The sequence below is a fragment of the Aegilops tauschii genome, chromosome 6 (genome assembly GCF_002575655.3).
Source record: "Aegilops tauschii subsp. strangulata cultivar AL8/78 chromosome 6, Aet v6.0, whole genome shotgun sequence".
Classification (NCBI taxonomy): Eukaryota; Viridiplantae; Streptophyta; class Magnoliopsida; order Poales; family Poaceae; genus Aegilops; species Aegilops tauschii.
The window spans coordinates 303,879,318-303,901,153 of NC_053040.3; the positions used below are offsets into that span (position 1 = coordinate 303,879,318).

General features: G+C 44.1%; 2 protein-coding genes and 1 long non-coding RNA gene across 3 annotated transcripts; 2 read left to right on the forward strand and 1 right to left on the reverse strand.

Moving 5' to 3' along the window:
• The first annotated feature begins 489 nt into the window (after positions 1–489).
• LOC141025633 (uncharacterized) lies at positions 490–3,660 on the forward strand. Its single transcript, XR_012187809.1, has 3 exons — positions 490–788; positions 2,166–2,237; positions 3,540–3,660. It is a non-coding gene; the product is annotated as an uncharacterized lncRNA (long non-coding RNA).
• Positions 3,661–6,497: 2,837 nt separating this feature from the next.
• On the forward strand, positions 6,498–12,798 carry LOC109758562 (uncharacterized). The gene is made up of 13 exons (XM_045229925.2): positions 6,498–6,664; positions 6,746–7,103; positions 7,991–8,177; positions 8,282–8,516; positions 8,593–8,661; positions 8,752–8,853; positions 9,912–9,952; positions 10,137–10,270; positions 10,350–10,413; positions 10,548–10,644; positions 10,721–10,836; positions 12,359–12,384; positions 12,478–12,798. Exons 1-13 carry the CDS (start codon positions 6,631–6,633, stop codon positions 12,572–12,574), a joined length of 1,560 nt encoding a protein of 519 aa, XP_045085860.1. The 5' UTR covers positions 6,498–6,630; the 3' UTR covers positions 12,575–12,798.
• Positions 12,799–15,002: 2,204 nt separating this feature from the next.
• On the reverse strand, positions 15,003–20,498 carry LOC109758572 (uncharacterized). Its single transcript, XM_020317434.4, has 4 exons — positions 20,307–20,498; positions 17,125–17,415; positions 16,407–16,643; positions 15,003–15,656 (listed from the first exon to the last, which is right to left on the reverse strand). The coding sequence occupies exons 2-4, from the start codon at positions 17,371–17,373 to the stop codon at positions 15,381–15,383; spliced, it is 762 nt and encodes a 253-aa protein (XP_020173023.1). The 5' UTR covers positions 17,374–17,415; positions 20,307–20,498; the 3' UTR covers positions 15,003–15,380.
• Positions 20,499–21,836: the final 1,338 nt, after the last annotated feature.

Sequence of the window (21,836 nt, forward strand, 5' to 3'; positions counted from 1 at the left end):
TAATGATGCCACGTCACTTCGATTACTGTTGATAATCTCGCGTTAGTTCAAAACCGATTCAAATTCAAAATTTAATTAAAAACAAACAACAAAAGTTTTCAAACAATAAAACAAAAATGTTCGGATTGTGGCAAATATTCCATAATAAATATTGATGAAGAAACCACACTTCTGTAAACTATTTAAGTGCACTATATTAATTAAAACAGTAGCAAAACGATTATTTAAATACCTTTTATAGTTAATAAAATGTCAAACTAAGTTATTTGGGGACTAGACTTTTTGTGACTATGAACTTAGTTGAGATACTAATTTAGATGCTAAGTGTATATTTTACTAAAACTAAAATAAAATGTAACTAAAATAAAACAGGAAAGAATAAATAAAAAGAAAAGAAAAAGAGAGAGCCCCCCCCCCCCCCCACTTGGCCAGGCCCAGCCGGCCCAACCGCATCTCTCCATAACCCCTTGGACCCCGAAACCCTAGCCCGGTCCACGACATTCCTCCCCCCCCAACGCCTCGCTCCTCTCCTCCCTTTCCCGATCCAGATCGAGATCGGGGCAATCGCCCCCGTCGCCCGTCGCTGACCTCCACCGCCCGGAACCCCTGCCGGAGCTGCCCCGCCACCCGCAGTCGTCGGTGTTGCCTCCCCGTCTCCGTCGCTCGTCCTCATCCTCCTCCCCGCCGGACGCCGTCGACGCACGCCGCCCCGCTGCTGCACCACTGCCTCGACCTCGCCGTCGTCCCGGCCTCCTCCTAGAGCCGCTGCCACTCCCCTACACCGTACGGTGAGGCCCCGGCCTCTCCCTCTCTTCCCGTCCCCGTCGAGCTTCGATTCCGGCCGTCGCCTGACCTCGACGCACCGCCCAGCCCGCGCGCCCTGCGGTCGTCCCGCCGCGCTCCCGACCTGCTGCCCGCGCTGACCGCAGCTGCTCGCTGCACTGCACGGCTCCTGCTTGCTGATGCCCCAGCGCGACCGCCGATGCTCGCCTCCGGCTGCCCTGCTCGACCCGCGCCGGCCCCTCGCCTTCGCGCGCAGACCGCCCGCGCGCGCCCTCCAGCTCGTGGCCGCGAGCCCGCGACCCGCCGTCCTAGCGTTGAGCTCCGCCCCTACTACCGCTCGGCCTTTGCCGTATCCGCCGCTCACGCTGCCTGTTCGCCTGCTACTGCATGCTGCCTTGCCGCGGCTGCTACACTGCTCTGCCTGCTGCTGCGCTTCTTCCCCTGCTGCTGGCACTCGCCTACTGTTGCCCCTAGATGCGGCTGCCCTGCTATGCTGCTTGCTTGCGTCTGCTCTGCTTGCTAGCTGCGCTTGCTGCGGCTCTACGCTGGAGCTGCTCTTGTTACTGCCGCTGCTTAGCTGCTGCTATTATTTAGATGATGCCGCTGCCTTTTGCTAGCCATGGCCGTGCGCTTGTGTGTGCTTGTGCGTGATGCACAGCCACACACTGGCCAGCTTGTGAGCCCAATTAGCTAGGGCCTAATTAAAGGTTAGTTTAGGACTAAATTAGTGCTAATTTAATCTATAGCAAATGACATGTGGGACCCCTCCTGTTAAATAACCTTTGATATAACTTGTTCCTATTACATGCCGGCCCCACCAATATATAAACCCATTTAAATAAATCTGTCAACTTCAGTCAATGGCAGGTGGACCCTCACGTGCCAAGTTGACTGGTCAACTTTTACTTTGACTGCTGACTCAGCACGCCCCCGGTCCCATTACCAACCTCACAAGCACACTGCTGTGTACATTTTCTATGTACACTTAGCATTTAACATTAAATGATTTTCGAATTAATTTACATCCAGGTAATTTATAAATTCATTTAAACTTTAGAAATTCATATAAAATAATTCGTAACTTGGATGAAAATACTTTATGCATGAAACTTGTTCAGAACGACGAGATGAATTCGAATACGTAGTCCGTTCGCCCGCCACACATCCCTAGCATTGCGAACCTGCAACCTTCCCCCTTCGGTCCGTCTGTCCGAAAACGCGAAACACCGGGAATACTTTCCCGGATGTTTCCCCCCTTCGCCGGTACCGCCTACTACTGCGTTAGGTCACCCCTAGCACCGCGTATCGCCATGTTATGCTTTGTGTTCCTTTGATTGCTCTGTTATTTATTGTGTTCCCCCTCCGTTACTTCTTTCCGGTAGACCCCGAGACTGCCGGCGACCCCCAGTTCGACTACGGTGTTGACGACCCTTCCTTCTTGCCAGAGCAACCAGGCAAGCCCTCCCTTGATCACCAGATATCGCCTATTCTTCTCTATACTGCTTGCATTAGAGTAGTGTAGCATGTTACTGCTTTCGGTTAATCCTATTCTGATGCATAGCCTGTCATTGTTGCTACAGTTGTTACCCTTACCTGCTATCCTACTGCTTAGTATAGGATGCTAGTGTTTCATCAGTGGCCCTACATCTCTTGGACGTCTGCCATGCTATACTACTGGGCCGTGATCACTTTGGGGGTGATCACGGGTATACGCTACATACTTTATACTGTTACATTACTTATGATACTGTTCGGAGATGGGGGCTAAAGGGGCAGGTGGCTCCATCCCGGTAGAGGTGGGCCTGGGTTCCCGACGGCCCCCGACTGTTACTTTCTGGCGGAGCGACAGGGCAGGATGAGACCACCTAGGAGAGAGGTGGGCCTGGCCCTGGTCGGCGTTCGCGGATACTTAACACGCTTAACGAGTTCTTGGTATTTGATCTGAGTCTGGCCATTTGGCCTATACGCACTAACCGACTACGCGGGAACAGTTATGGGCACTCGACGTCGTGGTATCAGCCGAAGCCTCCGTGACGTCAGCGACTGAGCGGCGCGCGCCGCATTGGACCGTAAGCTCGAGCTTCTATTAAGGGGGCTAGGTCTGCTTCCAGCCGCGTACGCAACATGCAGGTGTGCAATGGGCGATGGGCCCAGACCCCTGCGCGCATAGGATTTAGACCGGCGTGCTGACCTCTCTGTTGTGCCTAGGTAGGGTTGCGACGTGTTGATCTTCCGCGGCCGGGCATGACCCAGGAAAGTGTGTCCGGCCAAATGGGATCGAGCGTGTTGGGTTATGTGGTGCAGCCCTGCAGGAAAGTTTATCTATTCGAATAGCCGTGTCCCTCGGTAAAAGGACGACCCGGAGTTGTACCTTGACCTTATGACAACTAGAACCGGATACTTAATAAAACACACCCTTCCAAGTGCCAGATATAACCCGGTGATCGCTCTCTAACAGGGCGACGAGGAGGGGATCACCGGGTAGGATTATGCTATGCGATGCTACTTGGTGAACTTACCATCTATTCTCTTCTACATGCTGCAAGATGGAGGTGGCCTGAAGCGTAGTCTTCGACAGGATTAGCTATCCCCCTCTTATTCTGGCATTCTGCAGTTCAGTCCATCGATATGGCCCTTTACACATATACCCATGCATATGTAGTGAAGCTCCTTGCTTGCGAGTACTTTGGATGAGTACTCACGGTTGCTTTTCCCCCTCTTTTCCCCTTTCCATTCTACCTGGTTGTCGCAACCAGATGCTGGAGCCTAGGAGCTTGACCCCACCGTCGACGACGACTCCTACTACACTAGGGTGCCTACTACTACGTGCAGGCCGCTGACGACGACCAGGAGTAGTTTAGGAGGATCCCAGGCAGGAGGTCTGCGCCTCTTTCGATCTGTATCCCAGTTTGTGCTAGCCTTCTGAAGGCAAACTTGTTTAACTTATGTCTGTACTCAGATATTGTTGCTTCCGCTGACTCGTCTATGATCGAGCAATTGTATTCGAGCCCTCGAGGCCCCTGGCTTGTATTATGATGCTTGTATGACTTATTTTATTTTTAGAGTTGTGTTGTGGTATCTTCCTGTGAGTCCCTGATCTTGATCGTACACATTTGCGTGTATGATTAGTGTACGGTCAGATCGGGGGCGTCACAGTTAGCTCCCTTTGGATCGACAAAACCTTCCGGTTGCATCATATACAACTCTTCTTCCAGAAATCCATTCAGGAATGTAGTTTTGACATCCATTTGCCAAATTTCATAATCATAAATGCGGCAATTGCTAACATGATTCGGACAGACTTCAGCATCGCTACGGGTGAGAAAGTCTCATCGTAGTCAATCCCTTGAACTTGTCGAAAACCTTTTGCAACAAGTCGAGCTTTATAGACAGTAACATTACCGTCAGCGTCAGTCTTCTTCTTGAAGATCCATTTATTCTCAATGGTTTGCCGATCATCGGGCAAGTCAACCAAAGTCCACACTTTGTTCTCATACATGGATCCCATCTCAGATTTCATGGCCTCAAGCCATTTTGCGGAATCTGGGCTCACCATCTCTTCTTCATAGTTCGTAGGTTCGTCATGGACTAGTAACATAACTTCCAGAATGAAACGAGTAAAGAGACTTGCCGGTAAAGAGACTTGTTGTCATTTGCAAGATAGTAGTCATAGTTGTATGTATGACCATTTGCTACAAACTCCACCGGTGTAGTTTCACCATTTGCAATCTTATTCATGAGTGGTGAATGATTAAGAACATTGATGTCATTCAAAGATCCAGACATTCTGAAAAAAAGCATGCCAAATCCAAGTCTCCTGATCGGCCACTCGGCCACCACTTCAAGGATTATAGTGAAACTCTTTTTTGTGGCCGTGGAATTATCCATGCCATGCCTTAGGACAGTTCTTCCAACCCCAATGCATACAATCTATTGAGCCAAGCATACCTGGAACCTGCGAGCTTTGTTCATCTCCAGAAGCCTTGTGGTGTCTTCAACATTGGGAACTCTCAAATATTTTGGACCAAACACTTGCACAATTTCGACTGTGAAGCGCTTGACACACGTGATGGCTTGACTTTCACCCATGGCCAAGTGGTCATCAACTAGACCCGCCGGAAAATACTGTATGCCAACATACGCAAAGCGGCGGTCACCTTTTTGAAAGGTGCTATGCCCGAGTTCTCCGGCGACATTCCTCCTTTGCTGAAAAGACCGCCCATGACTCGCCAGTTTCTCTACAATGTGTTTGGACAACTCGATGTTCATCCTAAAACGGCGCCAAAAGTAGGACTCGGGGTATGTGAAATTCTCCACAAAATAGTTTCTCGTCAATCTGTTGTGGGCATCGATCCTATCCCACCACAACTTCTAAAGACCGATAATCGAACCACCGCGCTTCGGCCTTTTATTGACGTGCATAGCTAGGATCATTGCGAGGTCCTCCTCCTCTTGAATATCAAATTCATCGTCGGAAAAATCGTAGGACGAACTCATCTACAAAGTTGAATTTAAACTAATTTAAAACTACAAACAACATGCACCAAATTCATCTACAAATATAAAGTTGAAGCAATAGATACCTTGCAAACGTTTCGTCAAACACCGCGTGGGCGCCGAGCTGCAAACATGGTTGGCTGATTCTATTGTTTCATGATTACTCTGTACTTCATACGTTATGTTTTGCATAGGTAAGAAAAATACATCAGTAACAAGAGTTGGAAAAAAAGTTACTACACTATTCCTTTGGCATGGTAGCCGTGTTCCCACTTTTCTAAGTGGACTGCTTCAATAGCTCAGGCCATGCTATCATAATAATATATAAAAATAATTCTATTGGTCTTTTTTCTATACAGTCATCGGGAGGAAGACTGTCGGATCAAATAAATATGTGTACATTTGGTTCAACATATATTTCCATCAAGACTCATGATAACTGTGACTTGTATGGTACCTTCAAGATGGATCAACTTTTCAAACAAAACTATCGATTATAGGACGAGGGTCACTCCACCAAAATCGATGACAAAAGACACATAACAGCCGAGTGGGGCGGCCGGGCGGTCCATTACCGTGTGGGTGCGTGTTTGGTTGCTAACCATCCCCCGACATACGCGCACACTAGGATGTCAAATCCACTAGAGGAGCCAACGCTCGTTGGCGAGCATGGTGGGACAGGTCTAGTTCGTTGCGCGCCACTATGTTTGTTGTTTGCTTGCTCTAGTTTTTTGTTCTTTCCGGTTTCGTATTTTTGTTTGGTTTTTTTTTTTTTTCATTTTAATACATTGTGAACAATTATTTAACATACGGTAAGCATTTTTTGAATACACACTAATCTTTTTAATATTTATTAAACATTTTTTAATAAACACTGAAGATTTTTCTAATATATGATGAACTTTTTTAATATATGTTGAACATATTTTTAATATATACTGAACTTTTTCAAAAATTATACTGAACCCTCTCAAAAATTTTATACCTTTTAGTTATTTAGCTCCTTAAAAGAAAACCGTTTCCTTTTTTTTTGAGGGAAAACCGATTTTTGTTTGAGAAAAAAAAAAGCACTCGCGCCAGAATGGGCTGGCCCATTTCCCAGGAATGCAGCGCAATCTATTTATTAGCCTGCCGACGTTTTTCTCCCGTTTCTGTAGCTACGAACTAAGGCCCACAATTCCCTAACAAAAACTGAGGCCCACAAACCAATGACCCCCATGTGTCAGTGAGGAAGGCATGACATAGGCACCACCCGCATCCAGCAAAGTCCCCTCGCCGCGCCGCCGCCTCCACCGCAGCTCCGCTTCTGATCTCTCCGCCGGTCGCCGAGACCTTCTCGCGCAGTCGGCCATGGCATCGCAGCAGCCATCCCTCGCCATCCTAGGTACGCTGCCTCCTCCCCTCGCGGTGCTTTCCCCTAATCTTACGCCCGTCTGACGTAACGCTCGACTGGGGCCAACCGCAGTGCGCGCGCCCGACGGCTTCACGGTGTGGCCCGGCCCTCCCTACCCGCCTGGTTCCAGCCCGCCGCAGAGGCTCCCCAAGACGGCGTGCAGCGCCACGTCCTTCTCTAGCGACGGCTCCCGCCTCCTCGCGACGGTGGCCTCGGCCTCGGCCACCGTCTACGACTGCAGCTCGCTCTCCGTCATCAGGTCCTTCGACCTCCCAGGCCTCACCGCCGCGGCGCTCTCGCCCACTGGCTCGTACCTGCAGACCTTCCAGAAGTCGTCTTCGCCGCAGGTCAAGAATGTCACGGTCTGGCACGTTGACACCGCCACTGCGCTCTACCAGCACTACCAGAAGAACTTGTCTAAGGCGAATTGGTTCGTGCTACTCCAACTTTGGTGCTTACATTATGATTCATGAACCTGGATGCTTAATTATACATGTACAACTTTTAATAGCGAGGCTGAACACTTCATATGATGGAGTGAAGTGCATCTGCAATTGTATCCTTTAGTTCATTGCAGGCACTTCATTGCTAAATAATTGCCCGTGGGTTGCAACGGGAGTATAACATTTTGGTAGATGAGATTGAGCACTTATGTGGTAAGAATTTGTTGACTTACCAAAGAAAATATTATTTAGGAGAAAGATCAGATATGGGAGGAAAATTGCCATCTTATTGTTAAGCACTTATTGACGTGCCAAAGAATATTACTATTTGGGAGAAAAATCAGAGATGGGAGAACAAAATCAAACAGGAGAAGGGAAGGTGGGACCATATATAGTGAGGTTGGACGAAGGAGAGGTTCGACAAAAGAGAGGGTGAAACGGGAACCTTACATTCTTTTTAAAGTATATAAAAGTAAATAAAATAAAATATATAATATATAGAGAGAGATAGAGATAAAAATACAATAGATGTATATGAATGTTCCAAAACTGCATATACACATAAATATCTCCTATCACCCTTTGTAATGTTTGAAACCACTACTGAATAGGTACGACTATCCTAGATTTGTGGTGCTATTGTTTTAACTTCTAAGACATCCATACCTAGTGTAGTTCAACAAATATTGATTCACACCCAGGGTAATGATTCCAACTAGTCAGGCCTTGGATGCTTCAAAATTTGCATAACTCTTGTTTCTAGGGTGCTATGTACTGTACACCTAAGACCGCTAATTTAATTTAGCCATAGTTTGGAATGGGTGACGAGATGCATAAAGCTTACTGGTGCATGACATGTTGATTAAATTCACAGGCCAATGGTTCAATTTTCTGCGGACGAGTCAGTCGCTTGTCGGATGGCGACCAACGAGATGCAGTTCTTTGACACAAATGATTTCACTAAAGGGATTGTGTACAAGGTAAGATTACCAGGCATAGCTGCATTGCAGCTAGCAAGTGCTCCAGGATCTCATGTTGCTGGATTTGTCCCAGAGGCAAAGGTATGACTTACTTGCTTTTGACTTTCGCAGTGTTTCTACAGTGAATTAATTTCACAAACTCAATGGTTTTGCTATCTTTCTCCTAACTTTTTTTTTGTAAGTAGGGTGTTCCAGCCAGTGTTCAGATCTTTTCTTGTGACAAGGATGCACAAAACCAAGTTGTTGCCCGCAGGAGCTTTTTTCGCTGTTCAACTGTTCAGTTTCACTGGAACAAGGGGTCTACTGGACTTCTTATTGTTTCCCAAGCTGATGTGGATAAAACCAACCAGAGTTACTACGGTGAAACCAAGTTGCACTACTTGACAACTGATAGGGCCTTTGAAGGAATTGTTCCTCTCAGTAAGTCTTAGTTTTTGAAATTCTTCACAAGGCTATTTTTTAAAGTCTGGTCACTAATTGTATCAGCAATTTGCAGAAAAGGAGGGGCCAGTGCATGATGTTCAGTGGTCTTCTTCAGGTTCAGAGTTTGCTGTGGTCTATGGATGTATCCTTACATAGTTCTTACATGAACCATAATATTTCAGATTTAATGTCTTGCTGTTTTCTGCACAAGTGTTCCTTGACTGAAGCTCAGATATGCCTGCCAAAGCAACAATATTCAACAAAAAATGCAATCCTCTTCATGAGCTTGGTGAAGGCCCTTATAATACGATAAGATGGAACCCAAAAGGGCGATGTATCCTTGCAATGATTTGATCAGCCAGTCGTGTTGTGTTCTCTGGTTTGAGTGGGTGTATATATATAGGGTTGCTAAAGTGCGCTAGAGCGCATTATGATTATAATGCGCTCCGACCCATAGGAGCACGGGCGGGTCACATGTCCCACTCAGCATAACGACCTATTTTTCTTGTGGAGGATAGTAAAATCACAAGAAAGTATAGTAAAAGAATTAATCCTATTACTGCTGCATCTGTATGTTCTCCGTCCCACCATATAATTTAGCTACATAGTAATGATCTATGGGAAAAATAGTAACAACATTAATTGGGTTACTGCTTATGCACGGTTCAGTTCCCACGGACATTTTTCTTTTTTTATTTGATTGCTCATAATTTATTTAGTGTTTTCCGCTCTATACAAGATATTTAGTTAGGACACAACGAATTACTACTAGATCCAACTATATTTACTAGATTCTCGTAATTTTTTTTACTAGAAATAATGTCTAGATGGTAATGGTTTTGATTCTATTACTATGATGATAGACGGATTACTACATAACCTAATTATTTTACTACCAAACAACTAAGAAAGAAAAATGGTGCAGATTGAACCGATGCAAGTAGTAGTAACGACAGTTAATCTATTACTCTGACGAGCGGGAACTTGTGCGTGCAGCCCGTAATGTAATTAATTCTGTTACTTTTTTTTTGGATGGCCCATTACTATGTGTACTAATTTTCTAGCGAGACGAGGAACCAGTGGGTGTAGCCGTAATCGATTAATTCAGTTACCATATCTGCCACGTATTTTTACCACCTTACTTAAGAAAATTAGGTGCGTGTGTGGGTGGTCCGTGTGTACTGGCCGAGCGGCGCACGATACGGCCGGAGCGTAGAATTAGAGTTCTACGCTCACGCTCGCTTTAGCATACACACCCTTTGTTATAGTATAGTTATTAGCATAGCAATATGCGTCTAGCAAATTATTATTGTTCTGTTATTGATTGCTTTCGTGTAAGAAAATAAATCATGTTTAGCTTGGTGATATCCTTAACCCAAGTTTCTCCACCAGTTATTGTTATAGCTGGATTTGGTAATTTGCCTGGTGATATGGTATGTCATTCCGCTAAAATTTGTATTAGGCAATAGCCTTAACAGTTAGAATGAGTAAACATTCTGACTGGGGAAGTCTTATGTGGTTTAAGAGAACCTATGGCAAACTATAAAGCAAAAAAGGGCATCTTTTAATATTTCTTCAAGTGGTTGCCACATAGCTCACAGGGTATTTTTTGACCAGGCTTTCTGGGATTATTCAGAAAAGAAGTTGATACAGAAAGCAAAGGCTGAATGGTCTGTCATAAGTGAATGGTCCCCTGATGGTCGCCATTTTATGACTGCTACAACAGCTCCAAGGCTTCAAATAGATAATAGGTACATTTCCTGCAGCTTTAGCATGCTAGTGGAAATGGTTTAGGATCCTTGCATGATTATCTTATATTTCCTGGTGCAGAATAAAAATATTTGACCACACTGGATCTCTGCAGTTTATAAAGGAATTTGAAAAACTGTATCAGGTATGTCGACAGCATATAACCACTTCTTTGTAATCTGTACCCCTTGTTGGTCCTAAACAATTAGTAACATGTTGAAGAAATATATATGCAAGCCCTCACATTGCACTCATGATTGTTGCTTTTCAATTGTGCAGGTTGACTGGAAACCAGAATCTCCTGAAAGATTTGGTGACATTGCTGAGCTCACGATATCTTTGAATGGCATAAAAATTGAAGAAACAAAGAAGCAAGGTTCCAGTATTATCTTATGCTCCATGCTAGCAAGTCTGGACAAATTATTTTCTCCTATTGACTTGTCTAGTTTCAGGACAAGGTTCTAAATCGGCACAAACATCAAGCAAGGCTCCTGTAAATGTAGCAGCAAAACCTGCAGGAGCATACCGTCCACCTCAATCAAAGCACACTGCAGCGCTTCAAGACAAGGTAAATATGAAAGATACATCAGATTCTACTTATCCTTAAATGCTGGGCTTGCTATCACAAACTATAGAACGAATCACATCTGTTATACGCATCACTGACCCTGTGCTGATCAAATATTGACATTTTTTGGGGAATCAAATCTTGACTTCATTTGCTTGCTTGCCACTTTATACATACCGAAGGGTACGGTGCTGTCTGAGCACACTTTGCAGACTTCCTCATAAGAATTGGGGTCTTTGATATGTGGACTAGAATGTCGAAAGAACAGAAAAAACGTGATGCCAAAAAATCATATGAATAATCATGATGGGCATCCTAGGATGAATCCATTCTTCAAAGCAATCTTGCTAAGTGTACCAGTAAATGAATAGGTGCCAGGTTAATAAAACCCGAACTGTTTCCGCCTTCCTCTCGAGCTGAGCTATTTCTGGTCGCTCCTGAAGTCCTGCAATGCAGCACACTGCATGTGCATAATGTTGTGGTCAAACAGTAATAGCCTAGTCTTTGAGAGCACATATATATTACGGGAAGATGTCCCACCAACTCATTTATTACCTAGAGAAACGAGTCGACATTTGGCATTTGTTTGTTTATTCCTGCAGAGTATTTTTAATATACTAGAAAAGAGTATACCATTGCTGCCTGCACCCGCAGGTTAGATTACCAGCATGTGCAATGACATTATGCATTCTACGACATTTCACTGAAATAATACTGTTTGCTGGTTCATGATTTTGTATCGTAACCTGATTACGGCGTTAATGGATACCGTCAGGTTAGATTACCAGCATTTGCAATGACATTACGCATTCTACGACATTTCACTGAAACAGTACTGTTTGCTGGTTCATGATTTTGTATCGTAACCTGATTACAGCGTTAATGGATACCGTCAGATCTTGTTTGTTTTGGTTACTCTGTAATCCCATAACACGGTATTAGACCAGCCTAGTACAAATTTGTTACCGGTCGAAATCATCCGTAATGACAAGCCGCTATAGTCCCCCCTCGCTTTCTCCTCTGCGATTTACTCTGGTTAAAGCGTCACTGTCACGGTGTCACCGCCACCAGCCGTCGACGACCCGTCATTGCAGGCGCCGCCGCAACCAGTCGCTGTCTTTGCAGCCACCGTTGCTGCTGCAAGCTGTTGGCCTCGCTACAATTCGACATCTCCCCCAAGACACAAACGATGTGTCCTCCTTCCTCGCTCCCCATGCGCTGTAGGGAAGCTACACTGGTGTCCCCTGTGTCCCTTCCTTCTCGGCTGATACATACCAAACTCTGGTATTCATTAATGTTACAACGTAGGTAGCCAAACAAAATATGATCTTTGCCCATACCGTTTACGTTACATTTGTGTTTGCGTTACCAATCTGGAACCAAACACTTAGTTAATTATTATTTTGTACTCCGTATGTTATACTACCTGCAGCGCTCTCTGTTTGTAGTTCAAGTGGGTGAGAAAGCTCTCATTGCTCTTATATCATATACTGACTTTGCACATTATTTTGTTGAATCGCAGCTTTTCGGTGGCCTTGCTCCTACCGGGTCAGTTTCTTCATCACGGCCTGCATTTTCTTGTTTTTATCTTATGCCGCTTTTGGCTCTATGCATAACTCACCAACCTTGGAAATGAAACAGAGGGGAGATGAGTAAAACTGCATTGAGAAATAAGAAGCGCAGGGAGAAGCAGAAGGAGAAGAAGGCTGGGGAAGGCTCTTCCGCTGATGACAGCTGATCCACTGCCTTGTTTTTGGGGGGGGGGGGGGGGGGGGGGGGATGGCTATTTATCTTGTGAATGTGAAATGACGCTTTCCAGTTACACTGTAATATGTGAGACTCGAGTCAGAGTATTGCACAAGAATGACCATAGAATTGTACTTTACTTTTGGCGCTGAACGCACGGACAGTTTGTCTAACTACATCACAGAAAACAGTGGAGCTATTTTATTTTGTTTGTGAGATGCATGTATTTATTTTCTCCTAGGAAACGCATCAGCAGCTCTGGTTATTCATTAAGCTGAAGAGAAGTGCCGCCACAGTCGACGTAACCCCCCTGAGGTTTCAGGAAACGATCACATTGCACCCCTGAGCTTTAAAACTCGCTCTTTCATCGCCTGGATTTTTTTTTTAAAACAAGGCAAAAGATTTGCGATTTTTATTTATTAAGGAAGAAGGTTTTAGACAAATAGCTGCAAAGCGGGGGACAAAGAACTACTCTCGTGGCATTGCAATACTCAAGTGGGTGGCACCTGCCATAGCCCAAAGATGGGCCTCCTCTTTGATCTTTGCGATGACCATCATCGTTGTAGCGGCAGTGCCGCAAAAGACCCTTGCGTTGCACTTTTTCCAAATCTCCAAGATATAAGCATGAACAAGGAGACGACAGCCTTTCTCTGATTTCCGCGCTCAATCACATTTTTAATCCACCAATCTCAAACTGAAGCCTCAAATCTCTAGCTCCTCATCACATCACCATGTAGACCAATCCACGCAGCAACCTCAATCCAAACATGCTGGGAGAACCTACACTGGAAGAGAAGATGCGTTGCAGTTTCCTGGACCTGCTTGCAAAGCAGGCAAAGGTTGCAATTCGGCCAGCCATGACGGAGCAATCGATCGGCCGTCCATACTCTGTTTTGAATTATCAACCAAGCAAAAAACTTGCATTTCGGAGGGGTCCAAACCTTCCAAACAGCAACAGGCATGGTGCTAGTTGTGTGTCCTGCAAACTGCGCCATATAGGCAGTTGACGCCGAGTATTCTCTGTGAGAGGTGAACTTCTAATGGATAGTATCTTGCACAATGTTGTTGAGAGTAATAGAGGATAGTTTCTCCCAAAGTGTGATGAACTCCTGTAGGTGCTCCAGGGTGATCCCATGATGGGTATCAATTTGACTAACCCAAAAATTGTTGAGGAGAGCAGTTTGGACTGAGCAAGATTTCTTTTTTGAGAGGTCAAAGATCGTAGGAGCAATATCTTTGGGTCTCATGCCTTGGAGCCAGGGTGATTCCCAGAACTTTGCCTTACCTCCAACTCCGATGTGAACCGTGGTGGCCGCCGCGAAAATGTCCCTATCAGTGTTATTGCATGGCATTCCCATCCCAACCCAAGTTTTGGGTGGGTCAGCCCATTCATACCAAAGCCATCACAATCGAAGGGCAGTAGCAAACTTCTCCAGGTTGAGAATGCCCAAACCATCAAAGATCTTGGGCTTACAGACAAGTTCCCAGTTTACCTTGCATTTTTCACCGGTCACCTTGTCCTCATCCCGCCCATAGGTAGGCGCGCCGCAAACTGTCAATCTTCTTCCTCACTTCCACCGGCAACTCCAGAGGCGTAATATGATATATAGCAATGGCGGTAAGCACAGCCTTGACCAAAACGACGCGGCCCAGGGTAGCCACATGCCTCGCGATCCAAGGCGGTAGCTTCCCAGCAACTTTATCTTCTAAGAACTGAAAGTGCATCCTCTTCAACCTTGTAACCGAAAGAGGCAGTCCCAAGTATCTCATTGGGAAGGCGAAGCGAATAGCACATCATCAAGATCAATGTTACCGCAGCGAATGGGCGCAACAAGGCACTTGGCACAATTGGTGACTAATCCAGTAACATCACCAAAAGAGGCAAGAGTTGAAGCCAAAAACTGAATGTCGCTTTTTATTGGGGAGACAAATATGGCTGCATCATCAGCATAAAGCAACGCACGAATGGGTCGACCTCTGAGCGGTTTAAGATGACGTTTGGAAGAGAGAAGCATAAAGCGATCCCTGGAGTTTGCAAAACTAGATAAAGCACCCCCTGAGAGCTTTGATCTGCTCCGACGAAGAGTAAAGCCGACGCAGCCTTGCGTGCATGGCAATGACTATCACATTCCACGCCACCCAGCGAGCAAGATCGACGACACCCACACATTTTTTTTTTGAAATGGACACCCACACACATTCGTTGACAGCATCGCATCCCTATTCTTTTCAGGCAATACTTCACAACAGCAAGAGCGTGAGAAACAGATAGAAGAGCAGATGGAATACATTACAGCAGGAGCTTGTTTACTGGTCTTGAAACATTGGTCCTTGGATATTCATTGCACAGTGGTACTAATCTTCCATGTTCTTTTCTTGTATAAGAGGATTGTAAACCGACGCAAAGGATGCCAACGACATCCAAGGACCAAGTGCTTAGATCAATCTTCAATTTAGCCACATTGGTTCTCATATGGCTTTTACAGTTTCAATCTATCGCAAAATAGGTGACCAGCCATGACCTACATCTGATTAGCAGGCTAACCATCATAAATAAGGAATAATCGGTCCCTTCGACTACAAAATTTCCAACAACTTGTACCCACATTCAAATACTTGACAAACCAGAGACAGAAATACACGCTAACGAACAAAGAACAACACCATCTGCCCCATCAGGAAACTCCATCCATGTAAAACCTTTGCGCCAGCCAAGCAACGCAGCCAGTACCCATCTCACCCACACAACACCCAACATATTCTTTCAAGTGTCAAAAAAGGACGGTGGAACGCCAGAACTAAGACTTCTGGGCATGTGGACGCCAGTTCCCTCTGCAAAGCTCCTCCATAAGATGAACAAACTTTTGAGGCTGCTGCCACCACATGGGTTCCGCAGCAGCTGGCCTTTCGTACCGCTCTTCTTGAGAGCCCTCGTTTTGCATGAATTTCTCCGAGAAACTGCGCCATTGTTGCATGGAGCGCTTCAGCCGGGCAGTTCGCTTACCAGTAACCAGATATCTAGTGTAGTCCCTCGCAAGACGGTACAGCTCCTCCCCTCTGATAATATGGATGTACTGCACACCATTACACAAAAATACAAGTGATTTAGATTAAAGTCATGAGTGATTAATGTTAAGGATCAAGCTAAGCACCAATACACAACTGTGAGACTTTGTACAGGTATAAAAGTCACTTGTTATTCCCATATTGCATGTGGAGGATGCAACCTATTCATAGGCAAGAAAATTACTTCATAAGCACATGGTACGCACTACATAACTAACACACAATCTTTCAATACAACCCGAACCAAGTAAGCAACCAGCAATGAACTAAAATCTTTCAATACAACCCAAACCAAGCAGCGACCAGCAATGAACTAAAATCTTTCATTACAACCCGAACCAAGCAAGCGACATGCAATGAACTAAAATATTTCAACCTGAGCCAAGCAGGCGACCGGCGATGAACTAAAATCTTTCAATACAACACGAACCAAACAGCGACCAGCAATAAACTATCTGTCAACATACAGTGCTTGATGACTAAAACATACTCAGAGAAAACTGTTTTGGTACAAATGATCCGATGCTGGTTCTAATCACAAGGAAAATGCTAGATGGCACAGTTATTGTACTAAAAACTAACTATATAACAAGAAATTTCCTAAAATATAACCTAATTATTTTCTGAATAGCCATTAATCATTATAACATAACTAGAAAGTGGAGCTACACTACGGTTTACAAATCAGGAGCGGTAGATGGAAAGAAATAGCATTCAGAAAGAAATGATAAACACAACAAGAAAGCAGTGATAGTTACCACAAGTATAAAAGCAACAGTTGCTAAGATAACTTGGACTACTTCATCCAATGATTCCTTGAATGATTCATCTTCTGGGCCACCGGAACCACCATTGCCTCCACGCCTGTTTCCATTCCCTCCACCTCCACCAGATGCTTGTTCTCTCAGCTTGGTGAATTTCTCTTTCAGCACATCTTGTATGGGTCGTGGCTTTTTTGCATCAGCCATTGCCTTCTTCAAATGATCCATAAAGGGCTGTAACAAGGCAACAAACAAGTTAAGCAGACTGTCCTGCCACGCTCCTAATAGAAACCAAATCAAATGTATGTACGTGCACCTTTCCAGCACAAATCATACAGTGCATAAACTGAGAATATAGAACTCTGCTTGTGCCCCATACAGCTAAGGTTTACTTCTATGACCAAGCCAGACCATGCACCTAATTAGAAACCCAGAAGATTGTTTGAATATGAATACAAAACTGTGCCTGTTACAATAACTTGGATGGTCCCACATAGGCTCTATTCTGATCAAATAAACAATCATCAATTTTTTTGTCAAAACAGACCATGCCATAAGCATGTTTTGGGAGAAGGTGGAGCAAGGTTGAAACAAATAATGACAGATATGTTAGTTCGCTTTGAGAAAAGAACAATAGCATTCATGACTATTTTATGGGTTCAGACACATACTCCCATCATGCATAGTCAAGCATAGAGACACGGAATATGCTTACATCATTGTCAATCTCAGGGTTCCCTTTTCCACTTGAGGCGCATACAGGAGTAAGCCTTGGGTGGCTAGCAGCAACAAGAACAAGGCGTGGGTAGATATGCTTATCAAGCTTGCGAAATCCGAGAGGACGTGGCCGTAGGGAATACTGGGGAACAGGTAGTAATCTGCAGGTCTTCCCGAGACCCGTTATGGGTCTGTCCACAATGAGCCCAGTATGAGGCTTGCAAGTTGTAGCTTGGAAGTAGCTCATGGTTTTCTTTTGCTTGAATCGCTGAATTCACCAGAGACAAGCCTGTAGATTTATAGACAGCATGAGATTTTTCTTGAATACACGAAGATGGGTTTATCCATCAGAAGCAGAAGCAAGTACGGAACAATAAATGAAGTAGGAGCAATAAACCAATCCATGTTCTTGTATTCACCATAGGTCAATCGTACAAGTGAAAACATATTCAAATCTATACTCTATATACCTACTAATAAAGGGCGGTGATATGCTTGGTCTGTCACGCACTTTCTTACAAAAAAGTCCCTGATCTATATGAGAATCAACCCGCAATACCAAGGAAAACGATTAGCCAAAATAAAAATAAAAAAGATTAATATTTAGCATAGCACTGCTTCGGGCCAATTCGTATATTGATACAAAGGTGTTTTGAGCCAGGATCGAACTCACAACCTAACCTCCCCGTCAACAGCTGTACAGCCAACTGGGCCAGTTGTTGGTTGTGCTATAACAGACTGTTCGTTTGATAATTAATAGTCCCACCTCGCTTCTTTACATAAAATTTTCCTAACTTAAATATGCTGGGGACTTCCCTACAGAATTAAGGAGGCACCTTGAGAATCAACAAAAATAGGTGTGAGTCCCGGCCTGGGGAACGAAGGAATTTAACTTAGCCGGGAGGCTGCACGCTCCCTATAAGAAGAGAAGACTCAATGATGAAACAGCAGGTGCCTATATAAAGAGAGAGACCCAATACAGAATGAAACAGACCCAAGAAGGAAACGTGCGTGTTCATCAGTGCCTATGAAAGAGAAAGGCCCAATACAGAATGAAACAAGACCAAGAAACAGTGTTTGTATGTGCCTATAAAAGAGAGACCCAATAATAAAGAATGCATCGGTTATCCATGCAATGCACAGAGAGAATGCTCCTGCTCACGCATGCATTGGTAGGCATAAGAATGCACCTCCAATCAATGAACGCTATGCCAACAAAGACTGGGAAAAAAGACAGCAGAGGTAATTAAGCCAAGCTGGGCCTAATAATAATAAATCAGGACTCCTCCACTCCGTGGCCCTCCGGCCATTTTAAAATCCTATAAATAAACTAACGGAAATCCACGTGCTAGATTTGTACCAAGTAAGCCTAATTCATGTGTACTTACGGAAATCCACGTGCTAGATTTGACAATGAAGAAATCATAATGTTGAAGAAAAAAGCGTAGCTTTATTACAAATTAATCGATTGAAAATCTAGCCTAAACGCTAGCCACAATATCAAGGCAGCTGTTTTCTACTAAATAAACTAACTGAAATCCACGTGCTAGATTTGCACCAAGTAAGCCTAATTCATGTGTTCTAACAGAAATCCACGTGCTAAATATATCAGGACTCCTCCACTCCGTGGCCCTCCGGCCATTTAAAACCCTATAAATAAACTAACGGAAATCCACGTGCTAGATTTGTACCAAGTAAGCCTAATTCATGTGTACTAACGGAAATCCACGTGCTAGATTTGACAATGAAGAAATCATAATGTTGAAGAAAAAAGTGTAGCTTTATTACCAATTAATCGATTGAAAATCTAGCATAAACGCTAGCCACAATATCAATGTAGCTGTTTTCTACTAAATAAATTAACTGAAATCCACATGCTAGATTTGCGCCAAAAAGCCTAATTCATGTGTTCTAACGGAAATCCACATGCTAGATTTGGCAATGAAGAAATCATAATGTTGAAGAAGAAAGAGTAGCTTTATTACCAATTAATCGATTGAAAATCTAGCATGAACGCTAGCCCCAATATCAACGCAGTTGTTTTCTACTAAAGCGAGACTGGATTTATTAGTAGTCATAAAGATCATGTGGACTAGGCAATAAGTAATGGGATGAAACATTCTCCTTTTTTTTTCTTCCTCTCTTTCCAATGGTTGCAGAGAGTAGCTCGCGGAGGGCGGCACTCACGTCTAGCTCGACGAGATTAATTTCTAAAGCTTTAAGCATTCCCTTGCGCTAGCGCAGTTTAATGACAGGTGTGTCGCGCGATGGCCGAGCTCATCATCTTAAGATTGACAACGTTCGGATGTGTTGTCATGGAGGGTGAGTGGTCTTGAGCCATGCTTATTGCACTAGGTCGCTAAGATATTAATTTTCTCCCGTTGCAACGGGCATGTTTGCTAGTAAGAAGTAAAGTGGAAATACATCAAGGTTGTCAATCTATTCCGACGGCTTCAATTTCATCAGATCAGATAATCTTGAACAAGACAATTTGTCTTCTCCAGATGGTAAAGAAAAGCAAATGTGTAAGATGCTCCCTTGTGGTTTAATAACCACCTGGAGGAAACATTTAGTGTGATTCCCACAATCTCAGATCTCAATTAATCCTATGAAGAGTATATATTGCCAAATGCCAATCATTTAATAATAAACATGCACTACCTTGCTTATGCTCAGACCAACTAACGGAAAACCACAAGTGGATAAAATTCTTCGACATGAATGATGGCGTGGAACGATTAAAACTGCAGGACACACAGCTACAAGGATTCCCTAGCCCCTCCCATACAACAGAATGAACCTTCTCCGGGAACTCCGTCATCACAAATCATATGCGGAAACGCAGCGAGCCAGAAAGGGGGTCCGAATTGGCGGTAAGAAACAGTATGTTGGGCTCAGATAAGGGTAGAGGCCCACCACGCCTCACCCCATCTCCGCGGCAATGTGTACGATCAGGTACCGAGGGGGTGAACCACAGCGCAAGGCAGAGCGTCCTAACGAACCCTAACCGAGGAGAACAAAAAGTGGAAGGTGCCGCTAGGCAAACGACGAACATGAGACGGACAAACCAAACGGAGACGAGCGCAGGGGAGCACGCGAACGCCAAAGGCGAGGGTCTCGGATCATGTGAATACGCGAGAGGAAAACGGGGGAGCCGGAGCAGGCGTCACGGTGGCTTACCTCGAGCACCACGGCGGCGGAAGCGGAAGGCTGGACCACGGCGGTGGGTGGAGGCGAAGCGGGGTTTCCGCGTACGAGGGGGGAACGAGAAGATGGGAGGGGGAAGAAGGAAGGAGGAAGGGAAAGAGGCGATTTGGATTGGGGTCCTCGTACTCGGCTCGGCTCCGGCAGTTTTTTTTTTAGAACACTCGGGTGACGGGTCGGGAAGTTTTTATTTTTTGAGACACACTCGGTCGGGAAGTGGTGAGATAAATGGCGTCCGCAATCCTATTTACTCCATTCCTAAATATAAGTCTTTCTAGAGATTTCACTAAAAGACTACATACGGATGTATATAGACATATTTTAGAAGGTAGATTCACTCATTTTGCTTCGTATGTAGTCCTTTATTGGAATCTCTTAAAAGACTTATATTTTGGAACGGAGGGAGTAGTTAGTTTTTGCTAGCTTGATGGTTCATTTTCTTTAAACAAACAAAAAACCTTTTTGAACTATCATATCATAAGTGGATTTAAAACGGGATTAAACGGGACCAGTTGACATCCCTCCCAACACACGTAGTGAGAGAGTTGGTGAGAGCCCACGGAAACGGGTGGGCTCCCCGCTCCGCCCGGTTTCCTGGATCTGGGTTTCCCCCTTTTTTTAACCAGATTTATTCTGTATTATTTTCGGGTATTTTTGTTTTGTATTTTAAGTTTTTTCTTTTAACATTTCTTGATTTTTAATGGAATATTTTTGAATTCTGGGAAAAAATTACATTTTTATTAATTTAAAAATTTGGAATGTTTTTTGAAAGTCAAGATTTTTTTTTCTAATTCATGGATATTTTTTAAATACGGAACAATTTTAAAATTTAAGGACATTTTATGGAAGCCAGAAACAGTTTTTTAAATCTGTGAATATTTTTAATATATTTTTTGAACTTTGGGAACATTCTTTATAAATTCAGATTATTTTTAAATCCTAATCACAAACAATTTTTAAACAACCAATTAACGGCAAAGAAAAACAATAAAAGAAAAAAACAGGGGCACCCCGCCTTGTACATGTGCCGGCCCAAAAGCGCACAAGGGTGCTGGGGGTGCGCGTTTGGTGGGTATTTTCACCCACGCATGTAATAGGTACCCCGCCCGGGAGTACCTCTCGCTCGTGCGAGCGCTAGCCCTAGCGCCAGCGCTGGGCTGGGCCGGCCGGTGCGCCTGGCCTAGCCTGGCGGGCTCTTTTTTTTTAAGAAAAAAAGACAGAGGGTAAACTCAAATAAAACAAACTAAATAAAAACTTAATATAGGCATATAATATATATAAATTTTCAGAAAAATAAATCCCAAAATATAAACTATTTTTCAGGTTTAAATAAAGTACAAAAAAATTCTCAAAAGTCAAACAATGGTGCTGTTGCAATAAAACCCAATAAAAATCATTTTTCAAATAACAAAATGATTTCAAATTTATTTTTATTTACTTTTAGACTGTAGGGAATCATTTTACCCTAATTTCCATATATTTTATTTTTGGAGAAAAATAATTTGA